At 44.8% G+C, this 15,445-nt stretch overlaps 2 protein-coding genes across 3 annotated transcripts; one reads left to right on the forward strand and one right to left on the reverse strand.

Annotated features, from left to right (window-relative positions):
* The first annotated feature begins 2,809 nt into the window (after nt 1-2,809).
* LOC147958181 (acyl-acyl carrier protein thioesterase TE3, chloroplastic-like) lies at nt 2,810-4,247 on the forward strand. Its single transcript, XM_087537866.1, has 5 exons — nt 2,810-3,109; nt 3,213-3,313; nt 3,564-3,673; nt 3,790-3,885; nt 3,981-4,247. The coding sequence occupies exons 1-5, from the start codon at nt 2,877-2,879 to the stop codon at nt 4,134-4,136; spliced, it is 696 nt and encodes a 231-aa protein (XP_087393992.1). The 5' UTR covers nt 2,810-2,876; the 3' UTR covers nt 4,137-4,247.
* A 1,001-nt stretch (nt 4,248-5,248) lies between these two features.
* LOC147958182 (ABC transporter C family member 10-like) lies at nt 5,249-12,930 on the reverse strand. 2 transcript variants are annotated; one of them, XM_087537865.1, is made up of 13 exons: nt 12,697-12,930; nt 12,341-12,407; nt 10,250-12,246; nt 9,681-10,001; nt 9,518-9,604; nt 8,785-9,390; nt 8,515-8,679; nt 8,096-8,390; nt 7,152-7,366; nt 6,753-7,058; nt 6,550-6,613; nt 6,068-6,307; nt 5,249-5,961 (listed from the first exon to the last, which is right to left on the reverse strand). In XM_087537865.1, exons 2-13 carry the CDS (start codon nt 12,360-12,362, stop codon nt 5,852-5,854), a joined length of 4,428 nt encoding a protein of 1,475 aa, XP_087393991.1. In that variant the 5' UTR covers nt 12,363-12,407; nt 12,697-12,930; the 3' UTR covers nt 5,249-5,851. The 2 variants fall into 2 exon arrangements, with proteins under 2 accessions (XP_087393991.1, XP_087393990.1); XM_087537864.1 differs by having other exon boundaries at nt 10,250-12,249.
* Nucleotides 12,931-15,445: the final 2,515 nt, after the last annotated feature.

A 15,445-nucleotide genomic window follows, 5' to 3' on the forward strand; every position in this document is an offset into this window, starting at 1 on the left:
GCAAATTAACAACTATTGGAAATGCTCTTCACATATGTTGCTCGCCTTTCTCCATCAGTTCAGATTTTTAGAGTAACTGACTGGAGCATAAATTCAATATAGATCTTGAGGTCAAGACGCAGCCAAATGCATTATTAAACATAATATTTAGCCTTCATCGATCCCTCATCTAAGGTCGGGAGGAGTCTAGACGTGATGGGGGTGTTGAAATATGATGTTCGTCCTTCTAGGCATGTCAGACTTTTAGAGTAATTGACTAGAGCATGAATTAACTCAATATAATGTTCCTACCGAGTTCTTAGCAATTCACCAAGGACCATGTCAGCAATGCAGATGAGAGGCTAGAAGTTGAGAATATGCGCCGAAGTATATTTTCTTCAAACTCTCCACATAAAAGGAAAAAAAAAAAACTACCACGTGGCAGAGGCACCATCATTACTTGGCCCTTTTAGAGCCTCCGTGTCACTGTGAGTTGATAATGGCACATTCCAAACTGACATTAATTTCTACAGTACTTTGTCCCATAAGGGCATGGGCTATGGAGGCAGGAGGAATCTACTGCTCATGCTGATCACGCAGACAAAATATTCATGCGCAGTTACCATCTTTTGCGGTCATGTTCTCTATATTTCGTCTTCTTTATTCCCGTTCTCTCTCTCTCTCTCTCTGGCAAGAGCATGATTAAGTATAGCCAACAACCGGGTAAAAGAGTTGTCACCTCATTATAGTCTACCCAAAAAAGTCCATTTTACTACCCTGAATAAACTTGGTGGTTCACATAACTCCTTGATCATTTTTTCTGCTCTTTTAACCCCCTGATCTATCCAATACAGTTCAGAAATGGTCTTTAGTGGGTTTCCTTAGGTGGTTTGCTGATGTGGACAAGGTCAAAGTGGTATTTGACCAGTGGACCCCTTGTCAAGCAAACCATCACCAGGGCGTTGCTCCCGCCGACGGACCCTCGCCGGGCTCCCCTGCCCAAGCTCGGCCCCGCCGCCACTCAACCTTACCAGCGCGCTGCTGCCGTCGTGCCACCTGCTGGAGCAGGCCTGAATCTTCTCGCCACCTCGCTCCTGATAACAAAGGAGGCAGAGGCGTTGCAGCGGCGACACATGCCAGCGAACGGCGGCCTCCCCGTCGCTGTTGGCCACGCGGGGCTCATCCGGAGTTCCGCAGCGCCACACGCCGCAGTAGGGCTCAGTTGGCAGGGGATGGCTACGAGAGCCAAATCTCAAGCGTGGACGCGACAGAAGGGATGGGAAGCACAGTAGCGCGCCGCACCGGCGATGGTAGGCTCCTCCTACGGCTGCGACCACGCCGGGCTACGCCTGCACCCTGCCACACCACGCACACGAGCGTGCGGTCGGCAAGTAACAGCAGCGGCGCCGCACCTTTCATGGACGGAGGACAACCTTGGGATCGTGAGGTCGATGGCGACGCCACGGCTCGCAAAGCCTTGCTCCGAGGACGGCTGCGGTCTCGCGCTCTTCAGGGGAGCACCATGGTGCTTGGTAAGCGGGGAAGGAGAAGGGGGTTTCGCCTGAGTAAGAGATCAAGGGGGCGGCGGTCGATGCCGGAGTTGGGGAAGAAGACATGGGCAACGGCAATTCACAGCAGCCCGGACAAATTCCTTTAGCACGAATGTATAGCAGAGCAAGGCGAGGCTCTAGGACAAGGCTTCACGGCGAGGAACGGGTGTTGGCCACCCTGACGAAGAACTACAGCGGGCACCAGAGTTCGGCCACGCCGGGAAAGGTCCTCGGGACGCACGGCTCCAGATGGACGAGACTATCAGCTTCAGGGGAGCACCATGGTGCTCGGGAAGCAAATGAGGGGAAGCGGGGGTCGCCGGAGGAAGAGATCGAGGTTGTAGAGGTCAATACCGGAGGCAGGGAAGAAGACATGTTGACGGCCATTCACGGCGACCCGGACAAGTTCCTTTGCTAGGAGTGTATAGCGGAGCGAGGTGAAGCTCTCGGACAATGTAGCAAGCGGAGGAGGAGGCGTTTGCCGCGCGAGCGATGAACGACAATGCCGTCGGCGTGAACTGAGCCCCGGCTACACTCTTCACCTAATCAGGGCATGAAGTTGAGGAGGGAGGCCCATCTGCTTGTCAAATACCGCTTTTGACTTTGTCCACATCAGCACTTAATAAGGGCAAAACCACCCAGGGACGCTTTTTGGCCGGTATGAAATTGTTGAGGGGGTTAAGGGAACTGAAATAAAGATTAGGGTGTTATGTGAACCACGAGGTTTGTTCAGGGTAGTAAAATGGACTTTTTTCTAGTCTACCTAATAGCCAATGTTTATAATGGTTACTAAGAAATATACTTTATTAATATATGATCCATCTTACACTTTTATAATATTTTTTAGAGCTCGTGCTGCAGCTGGCTGTTACTAATCTACAGTTGTCTTTCCTTCTCTCCTTTTCTCTTTTGTCCAACTTAGTAAAAATATAACACTTTAATTCTTACAGCCTACTGATAGTACTTTATTAGACTTGCTGCTGAGCAGATGTACTGCCTCTCTCTTCTCCTTCTCCTTTCCTCTCTCTTCTCTGCTTCTCTTCCTTCTATCGACTCGATGGAGCAGCCGCTACAACTGACAATCCGAGCCAATGTCCGAGCCTAGGTGGCATGCGGAGCAGTAGTACAGGGCTATGCGTTGGCCACGACCTCAGAATATTATTCATGAATCATGATTGATCAATACGGAAAAGACAGCACGTAGGTGATGGCATCTATTTAAGGTGGCAACAACGAAGCCCCACACAAGCATGTGAGCGCCGGCCCTATATAAACGGGCATGTGCATACCATACCATACCCCCAGGCCTCAGAAGAGAGAACAAAGAGTGCAATTCCCTCCTGCACCATGCAGCAGCCTGCTGCTACCAACATCGCTCCCCACACCCAACAACACCCACCAGCTTCCTTATCCCATGCTGCATGGGCTAGATCTAGAGCTACATGTTCTCTCCCCGGACACCTCGTGTTGCTCTCTCACTGTTCGTCTCGGCCCCGCCGCCATGTGGAGGCTCTCGCCGTTCCTGCCACTTGCTCCCAAGGAATCTCCAACGGCAACATCGGCCAAGATGTACAACTAAGGTTCTTATAAATTAATTAAGCTAGTTTTACATTCATTGGAGAACATTTTGTCGAATGTAATAGCTCCGTAAATTTGTGGTTTGTTGTGCGACTCGATTATTAGGACAGACAAGTTCTTCGAACTGGAGATGACCGTCCATGACAGCGAGCTTGACCAGTATGGAGTCGTTCACAATGCCATGTATGTCGTTTACATCCACAAAGGTTAGCACCAAAATGATACTACTATCCACCACAGAGCTCGGGTTATTTACCTTTTACTCCCTTCATTCGGAATTACTTGTCTCGGAAATGGATGTATCTAAAGCTAAAATACGTCTAGATACATCCATTTCTGCGACAAGTAATTCCGATCGAAGGGAGTAGTATATATGGACATGTACTATCTACCACAGTCTCTGTATTAATTGATGCACACGACTATATCTTAATTTCTACTTAAAATTACACGAAGCTCGAGAGGAGATGGCTGCGAGCATTGGCTTCAGCATGACCTCCATAGCACGCACCGGCAACGCGATGGCGGTCTTGGAATTGAACCTCAAGTACTTCAAGCCTCTACTAGTATGTCACATCCGAAATCTTTAAGGCTGGGAACCTCAAGGTTTTTATTTTCAAACCCGGAAACCTCAAACTTCATATTAACCATATTCTCTCTTGGTATACTGATTGATGCCCAGCGAGGTGCCAAGTTCGTTGTCAAGGTGAGGCTCGTCCAGATAAAGGGCACACGGATACTCGTCGATCACATCATCGAGACGCTGCCAAACCGTGAGGTACGCGCACAAACGATCACCACCCCTTGTACAGATCAATCATCCCACACGCACGCGCCCGTTGATCTCCTCTAATGCATGGCATGGCATGGCAGCTTGTTTTGGAAGCGACGGCGACCGTCGTCTGCCTCAACAAGGACTACCGTCCCACCCGCGTCTTCCCGGAGATGTCGTTCAAGCTGCAGCGCTTCTTCTCGTCCCAGGACGACGAGGGCGGAGACCAGCTTACAAGTTATAAAGTGTTGTCGTAAACTTCCTGTGCATGGTGTTGTAGACACAAGATGTTCATCCTTGAACCTGTTAAGAATTTGTGAACGATGCTTTATAGCCTGTATAAATTACTCTATCTGATATTGCTAAGACGATGGTTTCAGACTACCTGATGTACTACTTTGTAATGTCTTTGTGAATAATTAATAAAATGGTTGCATGCATCGCCCAGATGCAGAGACCGGGGGTAATCCTCCTTTTCTAAAAAAAAAATATTATACCATAATATTCTTAATAAAAGTTTCGACAACATATGGGCATGAACAGTAAATTTAAAAATACAAAATTCGAACAAATCTGAAATTTTTAGGCATTCAAGATGCTCATGTGCGCAAGGTTGGATGTCTAAAATTTTCATATATTTTTGCATTTGTATTTTTTTAATGTACTGTTCACTTGGTTTTTGAATTATCGCGAGTAATTCAGCTAAGCTTCAGTGCTAGTATTGTGTGCTTGTGTTTGAGAGTAAACCTGAGCATATTTCAGGTCAGGCCGAGTTTCATGTCAAGCTTATAAAAACCCGACCTTAAAATTATCAGCGCAAGCCTTGCTAGAAGCCCAAACTATCCTCTTTTCTAAAGCCTGGCCCCTGGCCCGAAGTTAAGTCGAAAGCCGGATCAGAACAACGATTTTCAATACTTACACGTGCAAGTTCTGTCCAAAGCCCAAAAAACCCAGCCCAAAATCCTGAAAAGAGAAGCTCAGCCCGACCTACCTTACAGGCTACAAAACGAGGCCCGAGCCCGGCCAGAATGCCAAGCCAAACCCAGCCCGACCCATCCATGCACAGGTCTATTTGAGAGTGTGTGAAGCACATCTCAGTAAGAGGGGGCAGTTGAGTGACTCAACTCTAACATCGAATGCCTGCTGAATGGTTTCTAGTGCCAGTCTTGTCATGATAGATACTACAATGCTTTATACCCAGCGTACAACGGTTTGCTTTATATATAAAGCGGGGCGAAAGCCTTTTTGGTCATCCAGTGTACAACCAAAAACAAATACTACTACTTATGTGCATCGCAATATAAACACGGTTATTAACGACGAAAGCAAGCTGCTTTTCACTGGAGAAATACATCAAAGCGTACAGAACTGAAACCAATCGCATGAAACCTCATTTATAAAGTCACTGGGTTCAGCATAAAAACTGCCAAGCTAGTACAAATGATGCGCGGGCGAATAGCTAGTCGAGAAAAGATTCTACCATAGCATTGTAAGCAAACACATATGCTCAAAGTCGTATCCCAGGCAGGGGTGCAATGGGCCTAAGGCCCTTACTGATCAGTTTGATGAGCTGCAGTTACCTTGCCAATACTATGAATGAGCTCCCATTTAGCCTTGCTGATGTTGCTCAGCAAAGAAAAATAGCCCTGCTGTCTGCTGATCAGCGCGGTCTTCAGGAAATCTTCAGGACGTACTCTGTTCAGCTTCAGAAACTCTTCAGGAAATCGCACAGGATTTCAGGTAGCAATAAATAGATAGCAATAGAAATATTAAGACGAGAACTGGCAGATGGCGCTGTCTTCTCTTCGGGCACCAAGCAGATGAATGCCTCTGAAGGCATTAAGCATAGGTTACTGTGTATTCTTTTTTGTTGAGGCAAGCATATCTCTTTTCCAAAAGGCAAAAGCTGGTTTATGTTTTATCACTGGAAAACTGCAGCAAGCAAACAAATGAAATCGACAATCTCTCCCTTTTAAATATCTGTGTTCGATGTGTGTGACCGGTACTCCTCGACCAGCTTGCGAAACAGAGATCCTTCAGTTTCCATAAGCTTTGTAGGTTTGTCAAACTCCACTACTTTCCCTGAAAGTGGTCATATAGAACTCATTAGTATGGGAAGATCCACAGCACATTTGGCATTCTACAAAAACATTGTATTTCTTATAAGTTGTATGCAAGAGAAACATACCGTCGCTCATTGCAAGTACCATATCACAGTCCATGACTGTTGGTATACGGTGGGCCACTGTAATAACGGTGCAATGTTTGAATTCTGTCCGGATAGTTTTCTGAAGGAGAGCGTCTGTTGCATTGTCTATAGAGGCTGTGGCTTCATCAAGAACTAAGATACGGCACCTTCTCAGAAGCGCACGTCCCAAACAGAAGAGCTGCCTTTGGCCCATGCTCCAGTTTGACCCGTCTTCCACAACTATTATGACCAAATCTTGATCAGTACTATGAATGAGATAGTTCCAAACATCATGCTAGAAAAAGGATATAGCTAATACGCCTAGGACTATTAAAAGTTTGACATATTTACTGCACATGTATTCTCACACCTATTTTGAATTTCTGAGATGATTAGAGCAGAGTTTTTTGTTTACCCAATTTTTTAAATTTTAGAAAAATGAACTCCAGAAACCAAAGTATAGATGAAGGGATGTTTCCTACCATGTGAATCCAATCCTTGTTCCTTATCCTGGACAGCTTCAAGAAGTTGACATTTATCAAGAACCTGCAGCATAGTAAATGGAGTAACCACTTTAGCGACCCGCAAAAAAATCTTTTGAATGTACATATACAATAATAAAATAAGAGATGGGGCTCGGTTGGTCGGAGATGCGGCTGTACACTCCTACCAAGATCATTCTTACCTCCCATATTTGTTGATCAGAGAATTGCCCAAGAGGATCAAGATTGTATCTTATTGTACCCTGGAAAAGTGTTGGGTCTTGTGGAATGATACCCAAACGAGAACGCAGGTCATGTAAGCCTATCGTACTGATATCCACAGAATCTATAATTATTTTTCCTTCAGCAGGTTCAACAAGGCGAAACAATGCGCCAATCAACGTTGTCTTGCCACTCCCTGTTCGACCAACTATACCAATCTTATCTCCACCTTCAAACTTGCAAGTAATTCCATGTAGTACAAGGGGGGCATCTTTCCTATACCTGATCTGTTGAATGAAAATCAATCGCATAAATTTGTTAGAAGTGTTCACAGGATTTCACCTTGTCTGGTGTACATGTAAGTATTTATATTTCATTACTTTCAAATCCCTAAGCTCCACATTGCCATTTTGGGGCCAATCTGGTAACGGACGATTTTCTTCAACAACTTCTGCTGCTTCACTTGGTATGTCCATGTACTGGCTCACCCGTTCCACCGAGATTATTTGATTCGCAATGTTGCATTGGGTTTGAATAGAGGAAACAAATGACGTATTTAAAGAAAGACCATATGACAATGCCATTCCCACAAAACCTGTGCAGATATGAAAGCAAGGAAATATTTAACTCTGCTATCTGTAATGTTAATATTCAGATATGAGTTGACAACGGCACATAAGCATTAGGACTAGAACTAAATGTTCATAAGAGATACAAACATATCCATAAAATCATCAGAACATGGCAAGTATGATATTTAGAACGTGGTAGCCTGAGAAATGTACGGTGTTTTATATTCCCCATACTCTGCCTGGCAGAACACGGCAAGTATAACTTACTTGCAATATTAAATAAAAACAAAATATTCTAGAAAGCATTCTGTCAAACTTTTATAATTTAGAGTGCTATTATATTTAAAAAAATTGGTTGGCAAGGTCAAAATACTATCATTAGATTTTCATCAATATTATTTTCATAATGTAACTCTCTTCTTGTTTTCTACAAACATATACGATTATACATACAGCAGTAAGTAACGGCTTAATAAGTTTGTTCGAGACCCATGTCATGTCTAAAACGTCATCTATTTACGAGTGGAGGGGGTATCAAGTATGTTGTCATAACAAAAGCTTGTCCAAACTCGGCTAGAAGGCAATGAAAAGGTAGCAACATTTACATGGCAGTGCATCTAACATTTGTTGCTAATCAGTTGCAACCATCGATGGCCATAGAACGAACTAGCTACTTAATTTTGTCCAGTATTTAAAGCAACGTGGTGTTTATATAACCCGCAAAAAAACGTGGTGTTTATATAATTGCTTACCAGGGCTGAAAGTCCCTTGAGGAAGAAGAGCCATTACAAAGGCAGAAGAAGAAAGAACTGCGGCGCTCATTATTTCCAGGCGTTGAATTAACCATTCAGTTGCTGCAAAATTATAGAAATATGGACTGGCATTCTTGTCAACAAGATCCAAGTTTTTTGCAAAGAAACGATCTTCTTCCTCAAAGGCCCTTATTGTTATAGCCCCTGAAATTGATTCACCTAAGTGATTTGCTAGAGCAGACTTGGTTGTACCATTGATCCGCATCAATTCCTTGGCCGAGGCTAGATAGTACCTCTGCATCACCAACATAACACGTTTCAGTTAATGAGAACTTTGAATACGAAAAACAACAATAGCAGGCAAAAAATAATCACAGAAATTATGCTTAGAAATAAAGAGACAAAGTTATACCCCATACCTGCAACCTAATTGCCAAAACTATCATTGGCACAGCTACAAATAGAACTTGCCATGTAACAACAGCCAATACCCCTAGATTTGTATATGCATTTAAGCTGGTACCAAGGCTAAGCACGAAGGCAAATGGAATATCAAGGTCAACGATACTCAAATCTGAAGAGACCTGCATTAGATGAAAGGAGAACAAGTTAATCCATCATAAGAAAACCTCTGGGTGTAAAATGTAACTGAATTTATGTTTAGTTGTCATTCGATTATGAACTCTTACCCGGCTAAGAATCCTTCCTAGAGGAGTAGAATCAAAAAAGGACATTGGTGCACGGAACAATGAATTGAGTAACTGGGAAAACAAGGATCTTGATGACTGCATCCCAAGAACGACGACTCCTAAAGATCTTGATAGCAAGAAGATCATTGTGCAAGCTCCGATAATAATGTACACAGAAATTAACTTCAGCATACTAACATGAGGATTTTGGACATTAGCAGCCATCCATGAATTCTGTAATATTTGCCCGGCTACGAAAATTGTGTGAGAAATCATACACAAGGAGAAATACAGGAAGCCTTTATTCTGGCGCAGGTAAAGCATATAAGGTTTAACACCTGCATCCCCTGTTTCTCTTTCCTCTTTCTTGATCAGTTGATCTTCCGGTGATGGCTTCACAGACTCTGTATAGACATATCTGCTTCCATGAATACCAACTGTCTCCTTGATTGATACTTCCTTAGCTCTTTGAGAGTGTGTGTTGTTATTAAGATCCGAGACACCCATCGTATCTTTATGGGCATTTACAAGGTCTTTAAATTCTTCACAATCTGCCAATAGATCCTGATAAGGTGCAGACCGAATAACCTCTCCATCTGACATTAACTGCCAAAAATCACCACTAGTTTTAGATGACATCAACAAACAAACAAAATGCCAGTTACATATAAATATAAATAAATTATAGAGGAACAACATCAAATGGTGAATTTTTCGAAGTGGAGGGAGGTACCAAAATGGAGTCAAATGCAGGTAGAAAATCAACTTGGTGGGTCACCAAAAGAACAGTCTTGTCTGATAGAGCAGTCATGACATATTCCTGTAACAAAGAGCTTTGTAAAACCGTTCACAACCAAATAGTAATATAATCTGCATCTGCTAAATATGATCCTTACATTAAAGAGACTTGTGGCTGTATGGGCATCAACAGCACTGAAAGGGTCATCAAGAAGATAGATGTCTGCATTTTGGTATAGTGCACGAGCAAGCTGGACGCGCTGCTTCTGACCACCACTAAGATTTACTCCTCTCTCCCCAATTTGAGTACGATCTCCATATGGCAACATTTCAAGGTCCTTGACCAACGAGCACCTCGCGAGTGTGTTGTGGTATCTTTCTCTGTCCATCAACGATCCAAAGAGAATATTGTCTTGCACGGTTCCTGTTTGGATCCATGCATTCTGAGAAATATATGCTATTTTCCCGCATATCTGGATCTGAAATGTTTTGTGCAAACATCAAGAATTTGATATTAAGATGTTATGAAAAAAAATGAATTGGTGTACTTCATGTTGGCAAATATTGTCAAGCATAATTTATATAAAAACTTCGCAAATCGAACATAACAACTTTGAATATGCTGCTGCTGTCAACAGGCTATGTTTCTTATAAGCATGTCTGAATGTCTAAACTCTGAATATGGCAGATATTTCATGAAAAAATGGTGTTGCTAAAAAAAACATACCGTGCCTTCAGTTTTGGGGACCTCTCCAAGTACAGCAGCCAAAAGCGTCGACTTTCCTGATCCTACCTCTCCACAAATTGCAATCTTTTCTCCAGCTTTGACCAACAGATTCATATTCTTTAGAGTTGGTTTTGATGTATTCTCATCCCATGAGAAGCTACACGAATTCATCGCTATAGGGTAATCAAGGCCAGCATAGTATTTCTTCCGAACTTGCCCATTTAGCTCAGGTGCATCAAGGAAGTTTGATACCCGAGTGAAAGCAACCTTAGCCTGTATCACAGCTGCAATAACATCCGGTATCGTCCTAATTGGGTCTTGCACGAGACGCAGAGTTGCCACAAAGGTGAATACATTGCTAGCATCAAGGGGGATTTTCAAAAGATAGCATGTTACAAAGGTCGCGGCCGAAACCAAAGCAGGAGAAGACCAGAACAGGAAACCATTGTATGTCCTCCTAAGCTGGAATGCTTGCAACCACTTGTACTCAACCTCCCTTAACCCCTCGATGACCTTCTTGAAGTGGGCTTCCCATGCATAAAGTTTTAAGACCTTCATATGAACTAATGACTCAGACATGGCCTTCAATCTCACATCTTGTGCTTCCATAAGTTTACTCTGAAATTTGTGCTGCAATCTAGCCAATGGAAGGTTGCAGAATACGGTGAGAATGATGACAATCAACGATGAAATCATTGCAGCACCAACCGCATTGTATAGAATTGCCAGCGCAATGCAAAGCTGAACGCTTGTTGTCCATGTTTGATGAAACCAGTATGGGAATTCCCCAATCCGGTAGGCATCGACGGTCACATAGTTCATAATTTCTCCAGAAGAGTGAATCACCTTCGCTGCATTTGATAGCTTCTGCTGTTTCTTATAAATAGCTGCTGACAGGAGTGACCTCACCTGCAATCCTAATCTCCGAGTGCGGAAATACCACTGTCTCTGTGACAGTGATTCGGCGCATTTGCATACAAACATTAAAGCAGCGAGCACATAGCCTTCGTACTTAAAGGTCCCTTTCCCAAGTGACACATTGATGAATGCCTTGAGAATTACTGGGCCTGTAGATAAGGTGAGAACCTTGAGCAAAGCAAAGAAACCCGAGACCAAGATGGCACGCCTGTGACAAGAAACAATAGTCCAGAAGAATGACAGTGTGGCGTGCGACGGCGACTGCTTCTTGTCATTGAGCTTCTCCATGAACATCAAGTACTGGTTCTTTGCTCGATCTGTGGCACCTAATAGTGGCATATCTTTGTCCTCAAGGGGCTTCTCATAGCCCATCTTCATCAGAGGATTCAACCACGAAAACGACATCTCGCTGAAAAAACCAGCGGTGGCAAAGGGAGTGATCTGATGAGTCTCAGAATCAGCTACCTCACCGCCTGTCTCCGTGTTGAGGGGTTTGTACAAACCATTTCCAGCTCCTCCATGACCCTCTTCGTCACGGCTGTGCCGAATGCCATAAAGGAGCAGGACAACCGCACCTGGTAAGCACAGAACATCCAAGCAGCCCTTGACGGTGATCAGCTTCCCTGCAACAATAGCCACAACCGAGGAAGAGCAGACGAACGCCGCGTAGACGGTCAGCAAGGCCGGCCAAATCCTCACGAATGCCACCCCAAGAAACCGAGGCCTGACGCCGAAAGCAAAGCCGGCAAGGGTCAGATTCAGTCCCTGAGATAATGTGACAATGGAGCTACTCCACAGCCCCAGCCCGAGGTAAGTCAAACCCAAGATGCCACTGAAGACGAGAGCAGCCAAGTGCAGCGGCGAGCTGAACGTGACGAGCTGCCGCGCGGACGCTCTGCTCTGAGGAATTTTGACAAGCAGCTGGAGCACGAGCGCGAGCACGAGCAGCGCCGCGACGCCGGCCGCCGCCAGATGGTTGATGCAGGTGGAGGAGTCGAGTATTTGCTTCAAAGCGCATGAGGTGGCGTCTTGGCCGGAGCATATCGGGCTCCCGCACAAGCTCGTCGCCCAGGAAGAACCTGCTACAGAGCATGGCGTTCCAAGATTTCAGTTGGCTGCCGATGGAGAGGTGCATGAGGAGGACTGGAGGAGGTTGAGGAGGGGATTTATTACTTGTGAGGGAACCCATCCCCATCTGGTGGTGGTTCGAGGTGGATCAGCAGCTCCCGTTTCTTCTGCCCTGCGCCGGCCATGAAGAGGAGGAAAGCGAGTTAGGACTTAGGACAAGAGAAGAGACGCTCTGCTCCAAGAAGGAGCAGACAGAGAACATATATGGACGAAAATCAGTCTTCGTACTGGAGCAACTTCGCATGAGAATCCGAGGATGGGAGACTGCTAGCAACAAATCCAAACCCCCACACAAACGGACACACACACAGAGAGACACCTAGGAAAAGGCAGGGTGTTTATCTGGGCCGAGACCCTTTATGCGTGGAGCAAGCAAGCAAGCAATGGTGCAGAGTGTTGACCTCTGGGCCGCCGGCGAGTGCTCCGGTGGCGCCGCCCTCCTCGGCGTCTCGGTCTGCCGGGAGCTTGACGAACGAAGGGCTGCCGCTAGTGGAGCAGACAGCTGCAGCAGGTCTGGCTCGGCGCATCAAAGCTCTTTTATTGCGTCGTGCTACTGCTGCTACGGGTGGGGGACGGCGCGTCACTCACTGCGCCGGCGGAGGCGGAGGAGGAGGATCGCCCGTACATACGGTACAAAGTAAATAACTGCGGGCTCGGTGGCCACGTGTTGCGGCGTTCCGGGGTTGGGCTCGGTGGCCACGTGTTGCGACTACGTAGTAATAACTATGGCCGGGTTTTTTTTTCTGTCAAGTATCCCGGCCGCTGGCAAGTGTGCCAGTAAGAACTATGATTGTTTTTTATAGGCTGCCATGTATGCTGGTTGCTGGCCCTTTCGAAAGTATACATTTGCTGCATGATGATAATTTGGTGGGGCGATCGAAATGGGTCAGGCGGTTGGGTGCACTAGCCGGACTTGAAAGGAAGCGAGCGGACGGCGTACCTCCAGCCGACCCAAACGGATAAAAAACGGACTAAATATGTATTTGTTTAGGTCGATGCGTTGGGCTTGGCCTTAGATAAAGGGGATCATGATTGGCTTGGCCACATGATAGATGAGATGTCTGTTGCTGTAGGGGTCCTGCTTCACGGGAGATAACCTGAGCTTTCGGACACTTGGCAGTGTTTTCTTCAAAGAATTTATGTTTTTTTTTGTTGCGCTTGAACTTGTTGTATGGGCATGATGGTTACTTTATTTATAAAGCAGGGTTAAAAACCGATATCGCGGTGCGGATACTCTATGGCATTTATGGCCGTGCATCAAATGTCTACGAATTGGTTCGTGCGTTTGAATTTATCACAAACTCAAAGGCAAAGCTGCCCAACGTGAATCTAGGAAGGTCTGCGGACGTCCAGGCAGTGTTCATATAGGCGTCACACAATTGGACCCCACAAAAACCCTACTTAAAGCCCCACTTTTCTCACTTTGTCCATCTACCTTTACTCTTTATCGGCATAGTCCGAGACCGACGTTGCCATGTACAACCCACTCTGCCGCCCAGGCCTTGTCGGACCCCTGCCGCCCTACTCAAACGCTAGCCCCGGCTTGCATATACCTCCCTTCCACTCCGTCGGCCGCGCCATCAGCCTTCAGGCACCTCTATATTATTATCTTTATAGTGTGTAGTAATATATGTGGTATCATGCAAGTCTTTATTTATTTAAATATAGGTTTATTTTATTTTGGGATACATTATGTTACGCTAAAATATTAATTACCATAAACATCTCTCTTATTATTATTACTTGTCATATCAGCAAGTTTGCTTTGAGATGCGTTATATTGCTAGGTAAGTTACCCCCACTACAACCTACCTTATTAATGAGGGGCGTGGACGTTTGGTTTTTGGGTGTATCTATACTTTATGTGAAAAATATTAATTAAATAGAAAGTCAAAAAAATCTAAAAAAATTTGAAATAAACTTGACCCTCTATTGTGCTTGTGAAAAAAATTCCAAAAAAAAACTTGACTTCTTTTCAAAACTACAAATTTTTGGCCAAACTAGTGTGAACAGTGACCTATAATATAAATTTTGTATTTTTTTGCCCCGGAGTCAACGCTGGTTTTAATTTGAAAAAAATTACATACTAGTGCAAAAGAAAGTCAAGTTTACTCTAAAAAAACTTCCAACTATTTTGCTCTTTTTGTAATTATTGAAGCTTTTTTCCATATAGGGCGTAGATACAACCAGGAACCAAAGCATATTTTCATATAGCTGATGCCATATAAAAAAAATTACACACATAGTCTCGTTAATTATTATTATTTTTCTCACACATGCGTTCGTGCCTCCTGTTTATTCTTTTCTTTTTTACTGAAGCGTGGATGCGAGGACTCGCCGGTATAGAATTCCTTGGACGTCGACGGTGAGGTGGTTAGACTAGAATGGTCAGAGTCAATGAACCTCTGTAGAATATTGGGCACCAGGATCTCGCCCCTTCCCACGTACGTGAAGCCTTTCTTTAGTTGCATCACGGTGCAAATTAACAGTGGTTGAGCACTTGGAAATGTCTTGCTAGGAGTAGTGACGTGAGGTTGATTGATCGAGTTCGACGGAAATACGCAATGGTACGTGATAATACGTTACCTTCGTGTTGACGAGGATTTTAATACTAGAGCATGCATGTTTCAATTAAAAAAAGTATCACTTGTTAAATTGTCACCCATGATTAGTGACATACTACTAGGGAAAAGCCTATACACAAAATCTTACCAGCAGCGCGCTTTAAAATCAGGCGCTGCTACTAAGTAGCAGTAGCGCGGGTTTTTAACCCTCGCTACTACTAAGTTGATAGCGGTAGCGCTGGTTTTTTACCCTCGCTACTACTAAGCGGTCTCTACCATGCCCCCCGGGACATGCCATAGTAGTAGCGCGGGTTTTTAACCCTCGCTACTACTAAGTTGATAGTAGCAGCGCTGGTTTTACCCCTCGCTACTACTAAGCAGTTTCTACCGTGCCCCTGGGCCATGCCATAGTAGTAGCGAGGGTTATAAACCCGTGCTACTACTAAGTTTTTACCCCTCGCTACTACTAAGAGGTCTCAACCGTGCCCCTCCGGGACATGCCATAGTAGTAGCGAGGGGTATAATCCCTCGCTGCTAAAGGTCCCATTTTGAAACTCTACCCCCCCTGAATCGCCTTTTCGGTTTT

This window comes from Triticum urartu, chromosome 7A (assembly GCF_056163025.1).
Source record: "Triticum urartu cultivar PI428250 chromosome 7A, HENAU_Tu73, whole genome shotgun sequence".
NCBI classification, from domain to species: domain Eukaryota; kingdom Viridiplantae; phylum Streptophyta; class Magnoliopsida; order Poales; family Poaceae; genus Triticum; species Triticum urartu.

What these genes read in the sequence shown, in the direction of transcription:
- LOC147958181 (XM_087537866.1), top strand. Translation starts at nt 2,877, where the DNA reads ATGCAGCAGCCTGCTGCTACCAACATCGCTCCCCACACCCAACAACAC. An exon ending in AGTACTTCAAGCCTCTACTA is followed by an intron (nt 3,674 to 3,789) that starts GTATGTCACATC and finishes ATTGATGCCCAG; the next exon opens with CGAGGTGCCAAGTTCGTTGT. An exon ending in AGACGCTGCCAAACCGTGAG is followed by an intron (nt 3,886 to 3,980) that starts GTACGCGCACAA and finishes ATGGCATGGCAG; the next exon opens with CTTGTTTTGGAAGCGACGGC.
- LOC147958182 (XM_087537864.1), bottom strand. Translation starts at nt 12,362, where the DNA reads ATGGGGATGGGTTCCCTCACAA. An exon ending in CAGCCACAAGTCTCTTTAAT is followed by an intron (nt 9,605 to 9,680) that starts GTAAGGATCATA and finishes TCTTTGTTACAG; the next exon opens with GAATATGTCATGACTGCTCT. An exon ending in ACAAGGATTGGATTCACATG is followed by an intron (nt 6,308 to 6,549) that starts GTAGGAAACATC and finishes TGGTCATAATAG; the next exon opens with TTGTGGAAGACGGGTCAAAC.